Here is a 20,667-nt window from a genome sequence, read left to right on the forward strand (position 1 = left end):
CAACATTGGGAACTGTGTGGGCATACATATATTAAAAAAAAAAAAAAAAAAAAGAAGAAGAAAATGGGATCATAAACAGCAGTTGGGTTCATCATGGCAGTGGTGGCAGTTCAGCCAGTGTGGTCCCCTCAGGAGGACCTACTGGATTGAAGGAAGCACCCTCCTCTGCTTCATGGCCAAGGTACTTGACAACACTTGGCCTATACTTTAAAATTAAGGTCACAGTGATCAAAAACATGGTCAAGACATTCAGGGCTGAGTGAATGCTCCTGGGCTGCTTAGTATAAACACTCTGGCAACAAGAAAGCAAGGAACAGCAGGTATGCCCTTATCCTCAGCAAGTGCGAGCAAGGCAGATCACGGCAGACACGAGATGGCCTTCTCCCCTTTGTGCTGATGGAGAAATACCCTTCCAGCCAAATCCTCAGGAGGCAGAACTGGAGGCACCAGAAACACTCACAAGCAGCACCATCTCTAGGATTCTCATGGTCACATTCAAAAGCTACTTTCATATAGAAAGCAGAAAAGCATTTGTGGTGGGCCTTTTTCAAACCCAGAACACAAACTTCCTCTAGCATCACTGTTTGGACTCTCAGAAGAGTTCCCATACTGCACATACCACGTTGCTTCCTAACCAACAGAGAAGCCCAACTAGGATTTTTTCTTACTGTGCCAGTTTCAAGTCACACTCAGAGGCTATGTTTCTTTTTTTTGGCAGCTGGCTGGTATGGGGATCTGAACCCTTGACTTTGATATTACAAGGCTGTGCTCTAGCCAACTGAGCCAACCTGCCAGCCCCTGAGGTGATGATTCTAAGACCTCTTAAGTGGCCAATAAGGAAAATTCTAAGGGGGGAGGGTATCTCATACCTTGAATTCCCTCAAGTGTTAACAGCTGGAGGAGGACTTGGCAGTGAGGTAGTAGCAATAATCCTCACATAAGAAAAAGAATTCAAATCTATGTAGTCATTCCCTGGACACTGAAAACAGGAAGTCTCCCCAGATCTCATGCTCCAACCACCCTCTTCACAGGAAGCCATGTCTACTTTAACTGTGTATCCAAGAGAAGCTGAGAAGGAAAATGGCTGCCCAGCTGAAGTGCCTGCCAATGTCCAGTATCTCAGGATAAGGACACAGAGACCTCACCAGAGCTCAGGCACAAACTGTTTTCTTTTGTTTCTTACTGAATTCATCAAGCAAAATTTTTATAAAAAAGAAAACTGAAGGACAAACCAAATTGAAAGAATCACTGTTATAATAACTTTAATTTATCTTGCATTTTACAGAAGTCTATGAACGATTTTAAAAAAGCACCTCCTTACCCCATATCACGTTTCTCTGACAGTTGTTAAAGTAGGCAATGAGTATGTCAACAGCTTGAGCATCAGCATCTTGCAAGGATTTCAGACCAACCAACCACTCGCCAAAGAACTGGCAGCTTTTTTTTTTTTACCTTGTTTTTAATACAATGGTATATCCACTCTGATGGTAAACCTGTCCAGCCAAATCTCCACAACACACTTTGCAAAATCAGTGGTGATTAGCAAGTTAGTTAGCTTTGGCACGGAGCTGTGCTCGCTTGCCCGTGACAGCCTGGAAGCCGGTTTTGATACTGGCAACAGAGCATCGAGAATGACAAGTTTCACACTGTAAGAAATAGAGTCGGGTGTCCTTCTGCAGGATTGTGTCCGGTGATCGGCATGTGTGACAAGTGACGTATTCCTCTGTAGGAAAAGCAACACAGCATTACCTGGTGGCCACAGCACTGAGGCAGAGGTTTTTGCTCTCTGAAATACATCTAAACTGAACTCCACAGGATCAGGCTGAGATGACAGTTTACCTGGGCACCCCGATCAGGGAAGCTTAGCTTTTCTAGGGGTAAGAAAACACAAGCTGTCTGTTGTGATGCTTCTGGTACTAAAACATGAGTTGAAAAAAGACATGACAATTTTAAGTGATTAGAAAGATAACAAAAGGGGGCCAGGCCAGTTCAGGCCTGAACTGCAGGCAAGTTTCTCCGACTTGGCCTTCAGCCTAGAATCAACCAGCAGTCTCAATCAGCTGGGTCTTCCTAAGAAATCCAAGCCCCTTTCTCTGTACCACGAACCAGAGGTCAAGAGCCACCTCCCTTTTACTGTCATTTTCTCCCTGATCTTCTTAAGGCCAGCTTTTCCAGGCTCATTACAAACAAATGGCTCTCCCCTGAAACACTGCAGACTGATGAGAACAATTCAGAGTGACGTAGTAAAATTAAATTACAGTAGTCCTCCCTTATTCACAGGGGATATGTTCCAGGAGCCCCAGAGGATGCCTGAAACCACAGATACATATACTGAATCCTATACATATGTACCATGTTTTTTCCTATACATACATACCTATGATAAAGTTTAATTTATAAATTAGGCACAGTAAGAGATTAATAACAATAATAATAAAACAGAACAATTACAACAATATACTGTAATAAAAGTTATGTGAATGTGGTCTCTCCCTCTCTCTTAAAAACATCTTATTGTACTCTATATTGTACGTGCTGACTGAAAACTCAGAAAGCAAAGCCTTGGATAAGGGGGGACTACTGTATTCACTTACTGATATATCTTCTCAAAACATTTTCTATCTGTTTCTGTTGGAATCTTCCTTTGATTACAAGTTGGTTATTACCATCTATAGAACCACTATGAAAAAAAAAACAAAAATATCTCCATTATTATTAATTTTTTTCCCTGGAGGAATCCAATTCCAGCGCCTTTATATTTAGTGAATTTGAAATATATTCAACGTATAGGGTAAGTTTTAGGATCAATGCTATACTACCTGGTTTCTCAAAATTTATTTTTAATTAAGTAACTGGTGACTGATGACCTAGCCATACTAACATTAAATACAGTTTCAACCAATTAAATCTCCAATGACAACAATCAGATTTATAATTGATTTTAAGTCTAAAACAAATTGATTCCTTATGTGTGATAGCCCACTCATCCAACAAAGGAAAATAAACTTTTACTGAATGCATGCCATGTGCAAAGCAAGTGAGGGGGCTATAAATATAAAAACATAAAAGAGGCTATACATATTTTTTAAAATTCTAAGCACCAAATATTTTGATTTCATCATGATTAAACAGAGCTGAAAAATATATATAAAATTAAATGTGGTGGTGGTTATACATATTAATTTTAATATATAAACATATTAAAAACCATTACATTATATACTTTAAATGTGTGAGTTGTATATCAATAAAGCTATTACCAAAAAAAGTATAATTGAAATCACAGGCCACAAATTGTCAATGGTACTCAATGATAAATTTTTTGAGAAGAAGCAACTAACAAGCACTTTTGAGAAAGCAAAGCTCTGGGCCAGACACTATCATTCATTAAAAATAAAAAAAATTACAAATCATGGGCCAGCCCCATGGCTCACTCAGGAGAGTGTGGCACCGGTAGCGCGGAGGCCGCGGGTTCGGATCCTATATAGGGATGGCCGGTGCGCTCACTGGCTGGGCGTGGTGCAGACCACACTGTGCCGAGGGTTGCAATCCCCTTACCAGTCAGAAAAAAAAAATTAAATTAAATTAAAAATTAAAAAATTACAAATCACAAAGTGAAAACAACAAAATCCAGCCAGGCAGAGTTAAATTTATATTTGTTCTGTATCTCATCATAAAACTGACTTTTGCAAGAACCTCCTGTGATTCTCCTTTAACTATAAGGGTTTAATATCATCCTCCATGGACTATAACCCTTAATCTCCAGGCTACGGTGACTCCAGTGCTTGATGTAGCAAATTTTTCTCATTCACTGTCAAAAGAAATTGAATTTTCTCAACAACCCTATAATATTTAACCCACTGACTGTAAGTTCACTGGTCATACAGCTTGTTATAATTTATATCAACTCTATAAAACTACAGATTATTCTGAGAAGTAGAAAAAACACTGCTAGCTTTTGCTCCTTCGTTAGTATGCAAGTTAAAAATAAACAATAATTGTTAACAAATTTATATTTAAAACACAATTCTTCTACAACAGAGCCTACATAGCCACCATGGTCAAATAAATTACTCCTAAGCCCACAGCAAGTGTAGCAAATTCCAACAGAGTTTTGAGAGAGTAGGAAGAGAAAAGAACACCTTAATTTTATCTCTGTACTGCTAGCAAAACAAAGGCAGTAAGCCTTTTAAGAGCTCAAACTCCAGAGGCAGACCTGAGTTTTCATCTTGACTGTGCCACTATGTTACCAAATACTTCACTTCATTGAACCTGTTTCCAAATCTGAAGACAGGGATATTTACTTTTTTTCCTTGCAGCTGGCCAGTACAGAGATCCAAACCCTTGACCCTGGTGTTATCAATACCATAACTCAGTTCTACTAAATGAGCTAACCGGCCAGGCCAGGGATATTAATTTTCTACTTCATAAAACTTGTAAAATTATTTGGATCCCCATACTGGCCAGCTGCAAAAAAACAAAAACAAACAAAAAAACAACAAAAACTACTGTAAAACAGAAAGGGAACCAAAAAAGCACTTGGCACAGTACCCAGCACGTAATACGTGCTCAATATGTGTTAGTCATTATGACCTAAGTCCACATTTCTTTTTTTAAAGGGACATTCGGCTTCTCGCACTTACAGTAGTCAAATTCACTGGCATGGGCACCATGAGATCCTGGCCTTCCTGAATGGGGATGAACTGTCTCACCTTCAACAGGTGAGCCCTGAAGATAGGAAAGTAGCTATTTAATCAAGAACCCATTTGAGTGGTTTCTTTTGTGCCACTCATCAACTAACAAGCTATATTTCTTTAACAGCCTATTACCAATTTAGAAAAAAATTTCTTCCTTAAAAAAATGGCTTCCTCTGAAATCTAATATTTGCTCCATAAAAAGACCCAAGAGTTCCAATTAGTGACAGGAAATTCTAAACATGGGAGTACTGCAGTACTCACTCTGGTACACTGGCAGGCCTGTTCAGATGAGCCAACTCTGTACCCTATTCCTAAGCAGCCAAGCACTCCCACAGAAATGATTTCACTCCTTCGATGGCCTAAACATTTGTCTGATAATCAGGTGAATGCCTTTTCTAAGCATGTTACATATCCTTTTCAAGTTGAGAGGTTCGCATAAAATATCCAGTAGTAGTGTATATAAATGTGAATATAGTTTCTTACCTTGTACCCAATTCAGCCAATAAAAATGCAAGGAGATGTTTGGGCTGACGATGTAATCTAAAAAGAAAATCAAATATATAAACCTTATCTTTCAAAGAAATCTGACCAAACTACTAAAAAACCATCCCGTTCACTGTTTTGATATGTGATTATTCAACTATTAGGTGAATTTCAGTGCACGGTTCATATAAACTTTGAAATAAAGATATATACTTTATGCTGCTACTTATCTACATTTTAATGCCCATAGAACAACATTACATGGTTTGATGAATATATGCATGAGTAAGCTTCTAGAAACGTGGACAGGAAAGATAAACACCAACTTTAGAGGACAACATCTTCCTCTGAGAAGGAAGGAGAAAGGGATCAGAAAGAGATACAAAGGTGGCCTTAATTTTAACTGTAAAACCCTCTTTTTAAAGTAAAAAGATCTGAAGCAAATATGTCAAAAGGTCAACATATTAGTGCTGGCCGGTTAGCTCAGTTGGTTAGAATGTGGGGCTGATAACATCAAGGTCCAGGGTTCTACTCCTGTACTGGCCAGCTACGAAAAAAAAAAAAAGTCAATATAAACCAAACTTAGAAACCACGGTGAAAGACGTATGTTTGTTATCCTAATCCCTATGTATTTTCTATTTGAAGTTTTTGATTAAAAAAAAAGAGAGAGAACTATATAGAGAAATACTTCATTACAGCGCAACAGTAGAAAAATAGAAACAGCTTAAATATTCACCAACTGGGGAACTGGTTAAATAAATTACGGTACATCCATTCAATGGTATACTATCCTGATTTTAGAATAAGACAGGTCTCTATATATAGAAAACAAAAAAACCCCACAAAAAAACAAAACAAAAACACAACTACATATAAAGTTTTAAAAGCAAACAGAACAATGCAATTCAGTATTTTCATTTTTTAAATCTATACATTTTTGGCAGTGTTTGAACTTGATCCAACAACAAGTCCTACTATTACAATTTTCATTTTTTCCCAAAATGCAATAGGTGAGAGTTGATGAAAATATAAAATAGGTAAGCCCCTACATTGCTGGTGGGAGTATAAATTAGTACAAGCTTGCAGGAAAGCAATTTGCCAACGTTTGCTATAAAAATATCTATTCCTTTTAAATCAGCAATTCCATTTTGGGAATTTCTGCCCTAAGGCTCCATTCTGAGCTACTGCAAAGATATATGTATAATGACGTTCCTTAAAGCTTTGGCTCTGATTAAAAAAAAAAACCTGGGAGCAACCATATCCAACTCAAGGAACTGTTAGAATATGTTGTATATCTATTTAAAACACTTATGAAGACTATTTAATGACATGAGTAAAGTTTCATGATATATTGAAAAAATAGGTTAAAAGCCAGTGTGAGGGGCTGGCCCGTGGCTCACTCGGGAGAGTGTGGTGCTGACAACACCAAGGCCATGGGTTTGGATCCCTATATAGGGATGGCCAGTTAGCTCACTGGGTGAGTGTGGTGCTGACAACACCAAGACAAGGGTTAAGATCCCCCTACCGGTCATCTTTAAAAAAAAAAAAAAAAACCCAGAAAACCAGTGTGATACCAGACAATGACTTGGGGGTGGAATGGAATGTAACGGTAATTAAGAAAGCTGAACTCTCATCAATTGTGTCCTGGCAATTCAAGAAAGAGGCACACCAAGTTCGGCCACTTTACCACAGCTTACTACTTGCTTGCAGGCCCACACCAGTCTGACTGATGAACTTTTTCCACCTCCCTGAGCTCCCCAGGTTCCTGGCTGAGGACTACATTCAGCCTCCTCACTCTTCACTCCATCTGGTTAGGATCCACTCTCATAGGTCAGCAGAAGTTGACTTCTCTCACCTCTGGATGCCCTAATAAAAATGAGCCCAAGACCTATGAGAACTGATGAACTTCAACTGTGACCTCCCGTAACCTAACCCCTACACCTGTGCATTCTCTCTTACTACCTGCAGTAAAGTCCACGATAAGGACATTTAACATTCTTAACACTCTATTGAGAATCTGGTATTTGGTGTGGAGGCTCTCCATTAAACAACTTACAGTTTACAGATATCTGTAAAGTTGACAAAAGAAGTTTTCTTGGTTCCTACTCGGACGACCTGTGGAGGTTTCATAACAAATTTCCTTTTCTCTCCAGCAACCATGTCTGGATTTTTTTCCCTCATGATGTTGAACACTCGATTCAGTAGCTATAGAGATAAAGTGATATTTATGCATATTCTCAGTAACAGGAGGAGTATAAAGTTCCCATTTGAGTCACTTTGCTTTAACAGAGAATACTTCACTTTTTACTAAGTATACACAGGCATCACTACATGACTAGGAGCTCCTTGAGGGCATGGGCTTAATCTCCAACCATGATTTGCTCCATTACAGATGCTCAGTGATTCTTTGTTCAAAGTTAAATGAATGAGGGCTAGCCCGTGGCTCACTTGGGAGAATGCGGTGCTGATGACACCAAGGCCACGGGTTTGGATCCCTATGCAGGGATAGCCAGTTAGTTCACTTGGGAGAGCGTGGTGCTGACAACACCAAGTCAAGGGTTAAGATCCCCTTACCGGTCGTCTTTAAAAAAAAAAAAAGTTAAATGAATGAACAAGCCCCTACTAATTCTGCTATTTCTATGGAAAAGTATATGATAAATGGAAAAGTATATGATAAATAGAAAAGTTAAGATTCACAAAAGCCCAAACATGCAAATTCCAGACTACCCTAGCCCCAAATTAGCCATTCTGTCACCACTGACCCTCTGATTCCTAGAGGGATCCATGCCCTGAGAAGTCCATGAATTCATGTGGGGATAGTGAGAACTACAATGACTGCCATATGCTGGGCAGACTGCCCCACACACAGGCATCAGGAAATGCTGTACACTGCCTGCATGCCCTCTCTGCCATCTGTATCACAATCTGGCCCTTCCAATTCAAAGAACATTTATCTTCATTATTTTAAAGCTCAAGTGAAAAGCATAGCCTCTTTTCCCAACAAAATTTGTCTTACCTCCTCATATGTGTAGTCTCTTTCTGAGCCTGCCCAAGCAGGACCTGTCTGGTTACTGAATGAGATACCATCATCTTTTTTGCTGTCTTCATCTTCTAAAGCTACAGATAACAGACTGTAAGAATGAGGGGGTGGCTCTGCTACAATAACAAAAGGGGAGGGGGCAGATCTAGAGCAATGAAATTTTCAAAGACATTTGTCTTCCCTTCCATAACTGCATTCATAATGGCCTCAAGCTTAGAGACCAAGGCTCACAAACAACCCCTTTTGCTTCAAAGACAGGGATGTTATGACTTTCACAAAAGGCACTTAATATGAAATATTTATTGACAAACAAAAGATAAAACAATGTATTAAAAAATTGGAGGAAAAAGAGTCCAACTGTTTTGAAGCACTTAAACATCCACATCCATAAAAACCCATCTGCTGACCATACTAAAGTTCTCTAAAGGCTCTATAGCATTTAGAAACTAATAAAACAGTAACTAAAACATTAAAAAAAAATTTAAACATTATTTAAACTCCAGTAACAGTAATTTTCCCAAGTCTGAATCGGTATGTTTTTTATGTAAGCACAATTGCCAAATTCTTCCCCCATAAAATCTTTAACTGCCATTATCAAGTTAGATACTATTTCCTTTCAGCTTCCATTATCAGACAGTGGAAAAAAGGGGCAGAAAAAATATTTTTAAAAGGAAGCATTCTCACCAACCCCCCACAGGAGACTAGAGCCAAAGGCTTGAGTAAACTGGACACGAGCTGCTAAGTCCCCAATATTACTTACATTCATCTTTCTCTAGTATTTCATCCTCATCTGGGAACTTGACATTCTTCTTTTTCTTCTTTTTATTGCCAAGCATAATGTCAAGGTCATCCTCTGGTTCAGCTGATTCCTGAACATCACTTTCAATCTTGAGATCCTAAGAAATTGAGATAAGAGTCTCAATATTTTGATATCAGGACTAATTCTTGTTTTAAAATGACATGTGCTGGTATCATTCTAGAGGGGAAAAAATTTAAAATATTCAAAACTGAAGTTACAGACAAGAAACTTTAGAAGATACTTAAATCTTCTGATTGATGATCTTTAGCAACAACAGGGTTCAGGAGTATTTTAAAGAAGTTTCTAAATGACTCTAATGCAGTCAATGGGAGGGATTTTTCCTGTGGACACCAAATATATGGTATTTTCCCACACCAATTCTCCAACTCTCCAATATCAACCTGGTGTCCTCTAATTCAATTCTGACAATCACTACCCAAAGTTATTGTCGAACTCCATAAATTTAAGGGTTCAGTCCTATAAGAATGCCCTCACTTCAGAAGACAGTTGCAAGTACGGGATCCCAACATTGTCCACACTTCTGTCAGACTTGCCTACAAATTCGGACGTTCCCACAACTCCCTCAAAGAGTCAATAATTTGCCAAAACAACTCACAACTCAGGAAAGCACACTACTCATTATTGCCAATTTATAAAGGAGACAACCACATGGAAGTGATGATAGGACAAGATATTGCGGTAGAGGGCTGAGGAGGTGGTGAGAAAGGCAGGAGTGAAGCTACCATGCTATCTCCAGGCATGCAACCCTCACAGCACCTTGAAGCTCTCTGAACCCATTAATTAGCAGTTTCATTACACAGACATGGCCAATGGTGATTGAATTCTATCTTCAGACCTTCTCCCCTCCCCAGAGATGGCAGAGGGACATTGTAGTTCCAATCTCCTAATCACTGCTTGGTCTTTCTGGTGACCAGCCACAATCCTGAAGCTATCTAGGGGCCGCAGCCACTAGTCATTTCTAGCACACAAAACACTCATCATTTAGGAGATTAGAAAGGTTTTAGGAGTTGGGTGCCAAGAAACAGGGACAAAGACCAAATATTTATTTTTTATTAGACCACAGTCAGCCTGGCACCAGACTGTGCAGAGGTCTTTGGACATCAATTCAATAGATGACATTAGAAAGAGAGAACCCATGGGGAATTAGGGCCTGAAAACAAGGTAAAGCTTAACCCCAAGATGAGTTGCTATACGCATGGATGTAAATAGGACATATTAAATCCTAGAAATAGGGCCAGCCCGTGGCTCACTTGGGATTGTGTGATGCTGATAACACCAATGCCACAGGTTCGGATCCCTATATAGGGATAGCCAGTTAGCTCACTTGAGAGAGCATGGTGCTGACAACACCAAGTCAAGGGTTAAGATCCCATTACCGGTCATCTTTTTAAAAAAATAAAAATAAAAAAATAAATCCTAGAAATAAGTCATAAACACTCCAGATGGCAGAAAGAGCCAGTCTCAGTTTCCAGCCTTCTAATTTTTCCTTCCTCTCACCAGGTTATCTAGCTCCTTATCCTGAAGTGTGCTGTCGACATTATCTATCAATTTATACCTGTTTTTTGTGTGCCTACACCCTGAACTACTGTGACAATGGCTACAGTAATTTCAGAAACCTTATCAGCAGAAAAACTGGAATAGCTGGGAGTAAATGAAGTTCAGATTTGGGATCCCAAGTCCAGTTGTGTAGTCTTGGTGCCACATTTGGTCATCAAAGACCAACCAGCCCATTGTATTAGCTAGATACCATACAAACAAGAAACCAGATATTGACCTAGTCTCTAAGATGACAGTCAATAAACAAGAAACTTAGAAATGCTGAATATAAATTAGCACACAACAGCCAGCTTCTAGTCCTATGCTATTACTTATTTTATCTCAGTAAAATCTACTTCCAAACTGTGACCAAGACACAGCAAAAGGCAGAGAACAGCAAAAAGTGTTTTTCAAGGCTTTTTAAAAGCCCCATGATGGTGGGAGAGTAACCCAAGACCTCAAAAACACTTCAGCTTCAAGTTAGTGTCCATGTCTTGCCAGATGACCAGGGTACTTATAGTATCCTCTTATGATTTCAACAGCAGAGAAAAAAGTATCTAAGCATTTAATTTAATAAGAGTAGAGCTTATCAGTGACTCCTCAGGACAAAAGCTACTGGAGGAAAAAACCAACAAAACCTTGTAAAACCATGATTTTCTGCAGCACATCTCTATGTGTAAACCAACAAAACCTTGTAAACCATGATTTTCTGCAGCACATCTCTATGTGTCACCTTATTATCCAGGATATTTAAATCCCATTTGTTCAGCATAATCTAAGCATTTCTTTCTCAATTTCCCTACAGTAGCAGGAAGAGGACAGAACAAGATGAATCCAGGTAAAACCAGTTTGTTGTGAAGGATTCTAAATTATCCCTGAACTAAAATATCTCTGAAAATAGAAAAAATATCTTATTCATTTCAGTACCCTAGCAATTAGCACACAATACCTGACTCATTGTAATAACCAGTACATATTTACTGAAATAACCAAGTCATCAAAATTATGACATTGTTTCCAAAACCCCATGAATTATTGTATACATTTTCTGCTATATGTGGGATATACTTTATTTACTTGAGTTTGAGCAAATAAACTATTTACCAAAGAAAAATTTTGGCAGAGGACACAAAATGGGACACTTGGTTGTGTGCATGTATGTGTGTTCTTGCTATTGCACACTGTATGTATATACATACACATAAAATTTCTATTATCTTAGGTTGTATAAATAGATGTGTGGACCCTGCTAAAGTGATTCCTTGTTGGGGTCTTTAAAATGGTAGCTCTAGGTAGAGGAAGAACAAACTTTCGGCCCCTTCCTCCTCCATCCGTCCACCCTCCTATTCACCTACATGCCTACCTATCTACTCCCCCTACCTGTTCAAAAGAATTTTGAGACATTTCTATTGGAAATCAATCCAGTAATAAGACAATCGCAGGGTCTCAAGTCCCTACAAGATCAGAGAATTCCATAAAACTAGTCTGAGTGCTCTGGTTTGCCTACAGGCCACATTGTCAACAGCTACCAACCATCATAAGCTGGGATTCATTCTGTGTTGCTCACAGGTACACAAATAAGTTTGTGTATATGCAACATGTTACCAAAAGCTTAAAAGAAGAAACCACAGGAATATTTGCTCCTCAGGATTTCTCACAGAAATCTCTCTCCTCAGCCATTCTCAATATGGCTAAAGGACAAGGGGGCATTTTGTGATCATCTTAATAGCACAGTATGAAGAACTAAACTTAAGTTCCTTGAACCATAATCCCTTTGAGATACCTAGTCAGATACACGACCAAGGAAATGACCTTAACAGTGGGTGATTAGGTGCTAATAACAAAAGCAAAGCTAGTAAGAGATGAGACAAAGGGGGAGAAATATCAGCCATCAGCAACCTCTCAAGAGGTCAAATTTTACCTTCAACAAGAAAGCAATACTACCTTTACACCTTCTTCAGCTTCATCAATATCAAATATCTTTTTTGTTTTTTTCTTCTTTTTCTTTTGATTAAAGAAGTTCAAGTCATCTAGATCATCAGAAGCATCTAAAAATAAAGATATCAATTATTAACAACTAGTAGAAGGCAAAGTATCAAATTATGAGTTACACCAACATGTTTCAACTATTAATTAATCAAGTTACCAGGAAAGGGTATTAATTAGTAAAGTAGTCCCTCTACAACCACAAAAATTATGGTTCTGAGAAACACAATGGCAGGTCAACTCAAAGCTTTGTAGGAGAAAATCTGATTAGGGCATCATGTTGAGAATATTTATTTAGTAATCTGACCGTATCATTCTTCATTGTTCCCAAGAGAAAGCCAGAGCTCTAACACAATTTCCAAGACTCTCCAGCTTTATCTCTCCATTTCTGCCTACACGCTCCCTGCCTGCACCAAACCACTTCCCATACCTCAGAGCCCTTGGCTCCAGCCTTACTAAACTGCTTCTAGTTCCTACTATAGTGTGTGTGTGGTCTCTTACCTCCAAGCCTTCCCATGGGCCCTCCCACACAGCTCTTACCTCCATCTCACAGGATCTTGATTAGAAGTTACTTGTACCAAGAAGCCTTCTCTAAATCTATCCTTTCCCCCTCAACTGGGTTAGGTGTCCCCACAGTACTTGGATAGTACCTTTTGCTTACCCCAATTGAGGTACTTATTACCAGCTTGTTTATCTACTTCCCTACTAAATACTAGGGGTCTAGTGGTGTTCACCTAAATCCTAGTGCCTAGCTCAACACTTTACTGAATCAATCAATCAAAAGGCCTTATAAAATATTTCACATTCATCAAAATAAGGCCATGGGCTAGCCAGTTAGCTCAGTTGGTTAGAGCACAGCCTTATAACACCAATGTCATGGGTTTGGATCCCCATACCAGTCAGTAGCCCGCCCCTCCAAAAAAACCTAAAATAAGGCTACACAGTAAATACAAATATCAATGAAATTCCATCTCCCATTAATGAGTAATAATGGGTTCTGTTCTACATCTTCCACTTGCCCTGCCATAATAACCAGGAATATTTTAGCATCCTTCTGTTACAAAGTTTTTCAAGGAGCTGTTTATAAATTCATCAACAGGAATAATTTACTTTCCAAGTTTTTTTAAAACATGTGCAAGATACTTAGTACACAGTAGATGCTCAGTGACTACCAGTTCTCTCTATCCCAGCAGTCTTATATTCCATAGACACAAATTATGTTCACTGAATCATTTATTTCTAATAGTCAAATTGTGTCTATGTTAGAGTGACTAACTAAAGCTGGTGTCTAACCCCAAACATTTTAGGCTATAATTTTAATCTCTTATATACATTTTCAGACTTGCTAAGGCACAGAACTGCCTATCTTGGTCCCATTTCTTTTTGCCTACCCTCAAATACAACCACCATTAAAGTTACAGAAGCGACCTGACAGGTTAGACTGGAAAACCATCTCTGGAATGACAAGTTTTGTTGTCTTTCATCTTTGCAACTTGTGAATTCAGTGGGAATTTCCCTGCAACAAGCCTATCAGAAATCTGGAAAGGTCCAGTGCACACAGACTGTTGCTGGCCTTGACTTTACTGGAAGAGTCTTATTAGGTGAGAGGTCACTGCATGCACAAAATCCAAAACACTGATGGAACTAGGGCTCTAGGACAACAGTGACTCTCTCATGTCAACCACTCACCTTTTTTCCTACTGTCCTCTTCATCAGCTTCCACATCTTTGTCCTCAGTTGGCTCTGGCTCTACTTCTTTTGTTTCTGAGGGCTGGGTTTCTTCTGTCTGAGCATCCCCTTCCTCATCTAACATAAAGGGCTTCTTCTTCTTCTTTTTCTTCTTGCTCATAGTAGGATCAAAAATCATCTGTTTTTAAAAGACAATAAAAAAGAAAGAGACCAAGTGGTTACTAATGATGCACACATTCCAAATATGCCTTATCCTCAAAAGGCATACACTTAAAAGTATTAAAAGAGCACTGTGATGCATTTAAACACTAAGAAGGATTTTACAAAAAAAATAATAAATTGTCCATTCAACCTTCCTTATATACTATTAAACATGGGGGGAGAGGGATATGAAATATGCCTTTGAATTTGTGAAGTATCATAAAATATAGCAACTTCACTTTTCATTTATGAGCAAATGTGGACATTATGAATGAATTATGGAATTTAGGGAAGGGACCTTGGCAACAAACTGTGCTATGTCCCTCACTTCCTGGATGAGAAAACCAATGCCTAGGCAGATTATGAATGTTTTATTCAAGGTTAGTAACCTGGGGTTGCTACACCTGGAGACTTGAGACTTGATCCAATTTTAAAAAATCCCGAAGTTTATGCAATTCTTTAAGGAAATCCATCTGCAATGCTTCATATAGCAAATCTCTAAGAGAAACTTGCATAACAACCTTTTGTTTTACTCCGTTTTTTGTTGGTGGAACATTAAAAGTTCTTAGGTTATTTTTATCTAAATGTCTACTATAAAATAAGTGAAAAACTAATTTATTTAAACACACAGAGCAGGTCTGATGGAATAGAAAGAGCAAGGTCTTGGGCCGGCCCCGTGGCTCACTCGGGAGAGTCCGGCGCTGTTAGCACCAAGGCTGCAGGTTCGGATCCTATATAGGGATGGCCGGTGCACTCACTGGCTGAGCGTGGTGCGGATCACACAATGCCAAGGGTTGCAAACCCCTTACTGGTCAGGGAAAAAAAAAAGAAAAAAAAAAAAAAAAAAAAGAGCAAGGTCTTTGAGGTCAAAGAGAACTAGATTCATATCCCAAATATTTTTTTTCCTGAGCCCTTTACCAATCTTTGTCTACATTCTACCATGCTCAAATTCACCTATGCCCAATAATCTACTGCAGACAGTGTAGTAAAGTGTTTAAAGGCACAAGCTTAAATCCCAGCTGACTGGATTCAAATTCTGACTCAGGCTTGTACTTGTTATTCCCTGCCTCATCTGTAAAATGGAGATGAAGTAGGAGAACTAAAACCAAATCTCACAAGGTCGTTGGGAGGATTAAATGAGTAAATAAACATAAATCCCTTGGCACAGTGCCTGGCACAGTAAGTACTCAATAAATCGTATATAATTTATATAATGCTTTATAATTCACCGAACATGGTTATCTCTTCATTCCTATCACTGAAATTTCATCAACTCAGGTGATCTAATTTCCCAGACATCATGAAACTCTCAAAAAATAACCAAAATTGATTCTAATTAAATTTATGTCTCAAGTACATGAAGAAATCTAAGCTAGACTGAAACCAAGCTATGGTCTGTAAAAAGGTAAGATAGTCACTGTTCTCACCCAATAGAGAAATATCTGCAAAGCATTCTGCAAATTTTTATACAGCTTCATTTCAAAGTTATTCTCTCTTCCCTTAACAAAGATCCAATTGCAAAAATGAGTAATTCTGAACTGCAGTCAGTCTGAAAAACATTATATAGCAAACTTAAAAAAAAGTGTCCCTTCCAGGACAAAAGAACCAGGAGGAAGGAGTCCCCCCACTGCTGACCTACTACTGGGCCTTGGGTCACCCTACAGACTACATTATATTACAAGGAGGTAGAAACCGTTCACTCTCATTCTTGAAGTAAGGAGACTTGGCAAAAGGACAGACAGCACTCCAGATATTATAAATTTGGTTCTGGCAATCCACTTACGGCATTTTTTTCAAGCATCAAGTTCCCTTAAATATTGACTGACTTTTAACTATTATTCAGCAAGACAGACCAAAGATGTGAGGGATCCTGAAATCATCAGCCACACAACTGCCTTATCCCCTGAAAAACATTCTTATTAGGTCTACAAGTAACAGTTTGGGTAGTACACATGCAGAAATCATACACTGAAATAATTAACATCTCATTCATTTACTGTCTCTGGATACTTAATGTATACTCCTTGCCTCATTTTATTTATACCACCCTGCAAAGTACAGTTTCCAAATAAGGAAACCAGGGATCCCAAGGCAGCACCCAAAGCAGACCTCCCCAAAGTATAATGTCATGTCAGTCCTGACTAAAATCATGGCTTTTTAAGACTTTCTTATCTAACTTCCAAATTGTCAGTTGATTGCCCCAAATGTCTGGTTTATGAGACTAGTTTGGATTTGAGAAGCAAATAGCTGCCGATAGTGTACTTATGGAAAACTACAGAATCACTTGAGCTATTTTTTTTTTAAGGTTCACAACGAAGCCTTCAAAATCATAGTTTCTATTTTCAACTTCTCCCGTTCTCCTGTAGAAGGAAAAGGATACCAGGTAATTTTAGCTGGTATACCCTGAAATGCTTCATCAGTTAGTCTCCTCTCGTCCATCACACCTTACCCAAGAAATAAACTTTACGATCATACTAAACCCAGAAGGCAGGTGTGAGTCACAAAAGAACTCACAGAGAAGCAAGCATGAGAACGAATGCTAACAGTGTTGTCATCTCTGGGTAATAGGATTCTGAGAAGTTTTTTATTTCTTTGTATTCTTCTGTGTTTTGCAAACTTCATACAACACACAGACCATTTTTAATCAGAAACTCTTTTTAGTTTAAATCTTCTTTTGCAAAAACACCTTACCATACTGTGTGAAAACTTGATGTTTTGACAACCTTGTGAATGAGGCCTAGTAGTAAGTCTTAAGTATTGACAACGGTTTAAAAAAACGGTCTGAAATATACTGAATGCCTACAGATTAGGGAATTTCTTTTTCCTTACCAGGGAGCATCCACATTTCCAGAATCATGGTTCCACTAGGTTAAAAAGGGTTATGTTGTGGTGAGTTTTTGGCTTAATTACCAGGTTTAAAAATAAATGTGTACAGTTTATTTTGTGTACAGTTTTTTTTATGTCAATAAGCCATCTAAAGAAAAAAGAACTGTAAAAGAAGTCCTACTTTTTAATATTAGGCTCTTTAATACTGACTACCAGGCAGGATTACTTCCACTTTGGAAAGTCACTGACAGTTTATAAATCATTTACAAGTACAGATTTTCATTTGCTCCTCACAAGTCTGTAGTAAGAGATTAGGAGATTGGCCTAAGAATAGTTATCTAGCCAAACAGATAACTAGATCTAGAGGAACCAGAATTTACACCCTATTCTTCATACTTCCTTCTACCCCTAACTTCTACCAGACAAAGTAGAAGCCAAAAGCTAGGGTTCTAGTCCCACTTGCTCGCTGTGAGACCTTGAGCACGTTAACCTCCCTGTGCCCCAGTTTCCTGTCTATAAAATGAAGTTGGACCGGTAGACCTGAGAAGTGCAAAGCTGCTTAATACTTTATGGCTTCTGAAGTCCTCTGCTGGAATGCTGGTTCTGTGATCTCTGCTTGACAAAATCCTGTTTCATCCTTCAGTAACATATTCACATTGCACTTCTTTCTAAGCCTGATACCACAACTAAAGATCCCTCTAGCCCCCCAAATCACTATGTTGATGGCTCTATTTCTACCTGGTGTGGCAACTATTAGTTTTTACCTTGCATTACAGCTGCACTCCTCTCTTACCTCCCTTACCACACTGTGAGCACTTTAACATAGAAACCATACACAGAATAACACCCCACACTGTATTTGCTAAAGATTATGAGAAGTTCGAAAAATGAGTAGAAACAAAACAAGTGTGAGACACTGCCACTCTCAGAACTTTTGAAATACAGTAGCCTAGAGCAATGTCTTTCATGACCTCCAAGCAAGAACCATCTACCAGTACCTTTAGACTCAGTTTCTCCAAGTTGGTGAGAAACTCCCTAGATGGAGACAATATTGCATAGATCTGGTATTCTACTACCGGCTCAGCCACCTAGAATTTGATCGTAGGCATTATAAAACTCTGTAAGCCTCAATTTTCTCATCTCTAAAACGGGCATAACAATTGGACCCATTTTACACGGTTGTTGTGAGAATGAAATCAGAGATCGGAATCCCCCTCCAGAATAAATTCCAAATTCCTTAATTTGGTCTTCAAAGCCCTCCATGAACTAACCACTACCTTCTTTCAGTATTCACTGCTTAACGCTAACCAAACTGGAGAATATTCCACTTTCTGTGAGCACCCTTGCCTTTCTCGACCACTCCCGTGCCCTATGGTGATCAAGCCTTCTCCACTGCTTGAGGAAATTCTAAGCATCGTTCAGGGCCTACCTCAAAAGCCAACTCTCTAGACAGCCTCGAATTCTTCCTCTTCCTCCTCCTCTCCAAGGCCCTATAGGGCAAGTGAACTATAAAACTGCATAAGCTTTTTTATTGGGGGACCGGGGATATCTCGCCGGTAAGCGGTAGCTCTTCCCCCAATGTTAAGCAATACCTTTAGAGCATTTACCATCAACTTCATTTTAAGTCGTTTGACTTTACATGAACTAGGATAAGTTTGGGAAAAGGAGATCTGAGGAAATTCGCTGAGCTCCAAGCACGAGGGTAGAAAAATACCCAGCCGGCTTCGCAGCCCGAAATTCCCACTCACGTCGCTGAGTCCTCTGTGAAGGGGAGCTCGAGCACTCCCGCCCAGAAACTTTCCGGGAAGGTTAGTCACTTTTTGAGGCTGAAAAATCTTCTCTTCTTGTCCTATCTCCCTCACCTCCTCGTCTTTTTAAGAAATAATGCTCGAGAGTAGTACCAAGGCGGGATACCGGCCCGGACAAGCCAGCCTACAAAGTTTTTAACAAGAGTGTTCCACTAGAGCCGAAAGAAGCTCCTCGCGGCACCCTCGGCGCCCATGAGGCGAGCTTGGGCTGCAGTGTCCAGTGGAAAGGAATGCAGGGGTCGCCAGTCCCAATCTCGTTCCGTCGGGGCATTAAGTAGGCAACCAAACCCCTTCAGAGCGGGCGACCCAACGTGCGCTCTCCATTCCGGAAACGCCGGCCACAGGAAGCGGCCGACCTCAGGGCCGACGCTCTGAGGAGAGCCGGGTGCGGCCAAGCCCGCGGCTGCGGAGTCCTCGCCGGCCCTACCGCCCCAGACAGCCTAGGCCCGGCTGCCCCACATGGCGGAGGCCGGCCGCTAGGCCGCAGGCCCGGTCTCCCACACTGGGGTAGGTCTGGCTTCCCTCCTGTCCTTAAAGCCCCAGTGCCAGGCTCAGGCTCTCACCTCGTCCCCGGACATGGCTGCGGCTCGAGTGGGTTCAGCACGGACAGGAAGTCGGACAGGTCAGCCCCAAGTCCCGGTGGCAGCGCTCCTTCTGCCGATACCTCTCCCACCACCGAACTAGGCTCTTGCATCAGCGAAAGGGAACAACACCCCGCCCTCTCCTCCCAAGCGTTAGAGGTGCGCCTGCGCAGAGCCGGCCAAGGCGCAGGCGCGCGGAAGAGCCAACCTAGTTTGCTTCGTGTGGCGCGAGTTACCAAGCGACGCCGCGGCGCCACGCATGCCGGGACTTGTAGTCCGCATAGAAGAAGGAGGCGGGCACTCGAGCGGCAGCCGCCTAGCGTTCTTTGGGCGACGTCTGAGCCAGAGGCAGCCAGGAGGTTCGGTTGTGGGTGGTGCAGTTCTCCTCATCCTTTTGCAAGCTCTGTGTTGCTTGTAGAACGTTGTTCTGCACTGCTTATAGCGTGAATTCGGGGCTATTCCTCCTGGGTTAGGGTAGTGGGGAGACACTCTGTAATATGAACCCGTTGGGGCTTTAGTTTCCCACATGCCCCTCGCGTGTTCTAGTGTTTGGGGAATTCTGAGGTAGAGCCGGAGGCGCGCCCCACGCTAAGGGGTTTAACTTCATGAGAAATTTAACGTGCTGGCTTTCTCCTTGGGAGATCAGAAACCAAAAGTCTCCTCCCTGTCTGCTTAGAGGTAGCTGAGAAGAGAAGGCGTCCTCCGAGGAGAAACAGCTGGCAAGAGGCAACCTGTCGGGAAGCCTCAGAATACTTGTTTGTGAAGCCTCTGCTTGACCGCTCTTATTCTTGTTCGAATAAGTTGGGTCTGTCGTCTCCTTGCAAGGAGGGAGGCACACTGTAGGGATCAGCGGGACATCTCAGGAAGGGCGTTGGAAAAATTTCCAGGGTTTGGGCTTGTGGTAGGTAATTTGAGGGAGGGTACAAGGAAGCAGGGCTTCTCTCTGGATTGGATGCTATCAGCACATGGACGTAACTCAATGATTGGGTATTTTAATAAT

General features: G+C 40.4%; 1 protein-coding gene across 1 annotated transcript; it reads right to left on the reverse strand.

Annotated features, from left to right (window-relative positions):
- Window positions 1–1,236: 1,236 nt before the first annotated feature.
- Window positions 1,237–19,806, reverse strand: EIF2S2 (eukaryotic translation initiation factor 2 subunit beta). The gene is made up of 9 exons (XM_063094599.1): window positions 19,650–19,806; window positions 14,252–14,429; window positions 12,521–12,624; window positions 8,981–9,116; window positions 8,197–8,297; window positions 7,237–7,385; window positions 5,181–5,237; window positions 2,595–2,680; window positions 1,237–1,723 (listed from the first exon to the last, which is right to left on the reverse strand). The coding sequence occupies exons 1-9, from the start codon at window positions 19,662–19,664 to the stop codon at window positions 1,548–1,550; spliced, it is 1,002 nt and encodes a 333-aa protein (XP_062950669.1). The 5' UTR covers window positions 19,665–19,806; the 3' UTR covers window positions 1,237–1,547.
- Window positions 19,807–20,667: the final 861 nt, after the last annotated feature.

Source organism: Cynocephalus volans, chromosome 1, assembly GCF_027409185.1.
Source record: "Cynocephalus volans isolate mCynVol1 chromosome 1, mCynVol1.pri, whole genome shotgun sequence".
NCBI lineage: Eukaryota > Metazoa > Chordata > Mammalia > Dermoptera > Cynocephalidae > Cynocephalus > Cynocephalus volans.